Consider the following 3,436-nt stretch of genomic DNA (forward strand, 5'->3'; position numbering starts at 1 on the left):
ACACATATCAAGTCAGGGAATTCGTTTCCCATCTTGCTTCCATACCTACTAGCAAGACATGACTGCATGCCCAACTCTGATCTGTGGAACTCAAGTTGTGCCACAAGCCAAAGGTTGCATACGGCATGGGTTAAAATTTTTCCATCAGTTGACCAAAATTGTCAAAGGAATATTTCACAGGTACATTAGACTTTCAAATGAGCTCTCAACAAGAGGAAGGATGCGGACATGAGCAAAAGGAGTTACCTCGAATTACAGGACTATTTCCACATATGAACTAGCCAAGAGAGCAGCTTTCGTCTCAGAGGTTTCTGTTGGAGGCACAACACTTCTTTTCTCCAAGGACACTGCAGTTTCCATATGCTAGCAAAGAATTCTTAGAACTTGTAAGGCAATGACAAAGCTAGCTAATTACGGCAATTTACCTACCATTGAACACCCCTGGCAAGCTAGTCACTAGTCCAGTTACTAAAGGACTGATTATTCACTACAGCTGTTCAGTGTAGGCTATTGCAGTATTTTCAGGAATATCTATTGTCCTACCTAACACCAGCGTTCCCTCGGCTTCTGCTGACTGAGGCTTTGAGTGCTACACAATCCTCCAGTACACGCTTTCAGTCATCTGCCTCTAGACAAGTTTGACCATTCTTATGTGAAAGTTATGTTGACAAATTCACATGTCAAGACCAATTTAAGATTAAATTCTAGCAACTGGTCAATAAATCTGGCTTGCTCTTACACTGCCACTAGTCTTCTCTCCTCTGACATCCTCTATGACTTAACAGACTGTTCTTCATCTTCAAGGATTGTGTTGTGCAATGAAATGTAAATGTCAGGAGCAGAGTTCATTTCAGACGGTCTTTTAATAGGCTTCGTAAAGCCAAAGAAAACTGTATACAAGAATCCTTTACCACTTCAAATACAATATCAATGGAATATGCATATTTCTTCCAGTAAAAAAGGACAATATAAATAAACATTTTCAAGAACCTCTTTTTTTTTATGGTAAGTTTGCAAGTCTATTTCTGGGTAATTTACATCATTACAACAGTAAAAATACCGTTATGCAGGTTGAACATACAAGCGAGTTTTTTCTCTTTAGATATATCAAGGTGGTTTGCCTTCCAATTTGTACCCAGGCTGCATTCCTACCTTGCTACACTAAAGGAATGTTACAAAAGACGAAGGTAATGCACTTTAAAAAAAAAAAAAAGTCCACAGCTTGTTCAGCTTCTAGTGAACATTGAATTAAAGGTCCTTTCTATCTCAAAAGAAACTGAATTGGGGCCCCAACTTTAAAAAAAAAAAAAAAAACACCAAAAAACACCTTGGCTCATCATGAAGGATAAAATAAAATCTGAAGTGCTTTCAAAAAAAGATTAAAAACACTTGAAAGCAGAGCTTTCTTAAAGAAAAGTCTAATTAGACCATCTTGTATCAGAAGCTGTCAGGCTGTGTTTGACAAGATTAGAACTGATAATACTACAAAAGTGAAAATACAAGTAGATGTACTACACAATAACGATTTCAGCGAAGCTCCAAAAATCTTTATAAATACAGCCATTGGAAGGACGATCTTGAGTCAGGAAGGATTTTTACTCGTTGTGTGTAGCTGAGGACAAGAAGCAGGCACAATTGTAAAGGCACTGAAGCATAGACAAGTTCCAGCATTTTACTCCCTTGCATTATTTCAGAAGCTAGTGCTAGTTCGCTACACCGCAAGTAAGAGAACTCCCCCACCCTTGATTAAAGTTTGTTAGGGCATCCGAGTTTTGTCTTTAGTCTCAAGCTCGAGGAATGTATTTTTAAAAACTTGCTTTTTTTTTTTTTTTTTTTTGCCTTAGATCCAAGCAACTCCTACACATGCATTACAAATTAGAAATTTAAACGGCACAACCACGTCCAAAGCCTGGTGGATTTGGTTCTTAAGGGTAAGAACAGAAATAGCAGTTAACGGTCCAACTGAGCCTTACAGTATTTCCAGACTCAAGTACAGGGTCAGAAGGTTTAGAGAGTTCCTACAGCATACGTACTCATCGTTCCCATTTGAACCAAGACTTACCGTAACTGTCATAGCTGTCTCTGTAGGATCCTCCTGAAGACCTGTCACCATAGCCACCTTGACTCCTGCTGTTAAAAAACATTCACGTGCTTTATATTTGCTCAACTGTTTCTGGAGCCTATTAACATTGTGATCCAACAGGCTTCAAGAGCTTCACAACAACCCATGAGTAGCTGCGATGACTTTACCTGCTATTATAGTAGTCTCTGGAGCCATTATATCCTCCGCTTCTGTTATCAAATCTGCTGCCGCCATAGCCTCTGTCTCCACCTCCTTCAACAGACACCGGATCACAGAGGGGTTTTTTTAAAGCATTCTGACAAATGTTGTTACTACTTCAGGCACTGCCAAGTCAGTCCTGCACACTCACCTCTAGAGAAGCCACGGCCCCGACCTCTGCCGCCACGGAAAAAGCCTCTGCCCCCAGCAGAGCCTCCTCTGTATCCACGAGATCTGTTCTCTGATGATTTCCCAGCCTGATCAACTCTGATCTGACGTCCGTCTACAGACTAACAAACAGAAGAAAATAAACCAGCTTGATATTTAAACATTTAAATACAAAGAGTTACACAACCTCATTGTCAGCTAGGCACCACCAGAATTAACCAGTTCTTACAAAGGTTTTATTTAATGTCACAACTAAGCAAACTACACAAGTAAAATTATGTTCAAACACTATATACAGGCATTCTCGTAAGTCTCACTGTTCATATAGGTTAAGTCATGGAACCTTAGCCATTTATACTCTATCTAAATTTAATTGTTTTAAGACTAATCTGTTTTTCTACATAGCATTGAACAGAAACATATCTTTCAAGCCCCTCTTCCTATATTTTAAGGCCACCAAGCTGTTCCAAAGTCTCCTTACCTTTCCGTTCATGGCCATCATTGCATCTTTAGCATCATCTATGTTTTCAAAAGTAACAAAGCCAAAACCTCTGGATCTCTGAGTCTCTCTGTCTTTCACCACAACAACTATAAAGAGTGAGAGGGGGGGGAAAAAAAGCCATCAGCACCTGAATAATTAAACAAATGTCTGGAATTCATCACAGCCGGTCCTGCAACCTTACCTTCTGAAATCTGTCCGTATTTTGAGAAGACTTGTTCCAATGACTGTTCATTGGTGTCAAAACTCAGCCCACCGACAAAGAGTTTCCCCTCATCCGATGCCATTGTGACCTGCAAAGCCAACAGAGCCCGAGTCAGTACCTCAAAAAAACCCCCAAAAACAAGTCCCACAAGGTCCGAGAGGTTAAATTAGATATAACGTCACCAGTGACCTCACGTTCCTGCCCCAGACACCCCGGGCTCTACACGGCGGAGATCGATCCACCGGGTCCGCTCCGGACCAGGCGCCTTCCCCGGGCCGCGGCC

At 40.9% G+C, this 3,436-nt stretch overlaps 1 protein-coding gene across 5 annotated transcripts; it reads right to left on the reverse strand.

Annotated features, from left to right (window-relative positions):
• Nucleotides 1-844: 844 nt before the first annotated feature.
• CIRBP (cold inducible RNA binding protein) lies at nt 845-3,236 on the reverse strand. Of its 5 annotated transcripts, none has more exons than XM_010175135.1 (6): nt 3,133-3,236; nt 2,931-3,037; nt 2,496-2,571; nt 2,251-2,332; nt 2,063-2,127; nt 845-1,612 (listed from the first exon to the last, which is right to left on the reverse strand). In XM_010175135.1, the coding sequence occupies exons 1-6, from the start codon at nt 3,233-3,235 to the stop codon at nt 1,596-1,598; spliced, it is 450 nt and encodes a 149-aa protein (XP_010173437.1). In that variant the 5' UTR covers nt 3,236; the 3' UTR covers nt 845-1,595. The 5 variants fall into 5 exon arrangements, with proteins under 5 accessions (XP_010173437.1, XP_010173436.1, XP_010173435.1 ...); XM_010175134.1 differs by having other exon boundaries at nt 2,251-2,335; nt 2,433-2,571; XM_010175133.1 differs by having other exon boundaries at nt 2,063-2,130; nt 2,251-2,335; nt 2,433-2,571; nt 3,133-3,235.
• Nucleotides 3,237-3,436: the final 200 nt, after the last annotated feature.

Source organism: Antrostomus carolinensis, unplaced genomic scaffold, assembly GCF_000700745.2.
Source record: "Antrostomus carolinensis isolate BGI_N321 unplaced genomic scaffold, ASM70074v2 scaffold46769, whole genome shotgun sequence".
Taxonomy (NCBI): domain Eukaryota; kingdom Metazoa; phylum Chordata; class Aves; order Caprimulgiformes; family Caprimulgidae; genus Antrostomus; species Antrostomus carolinensis.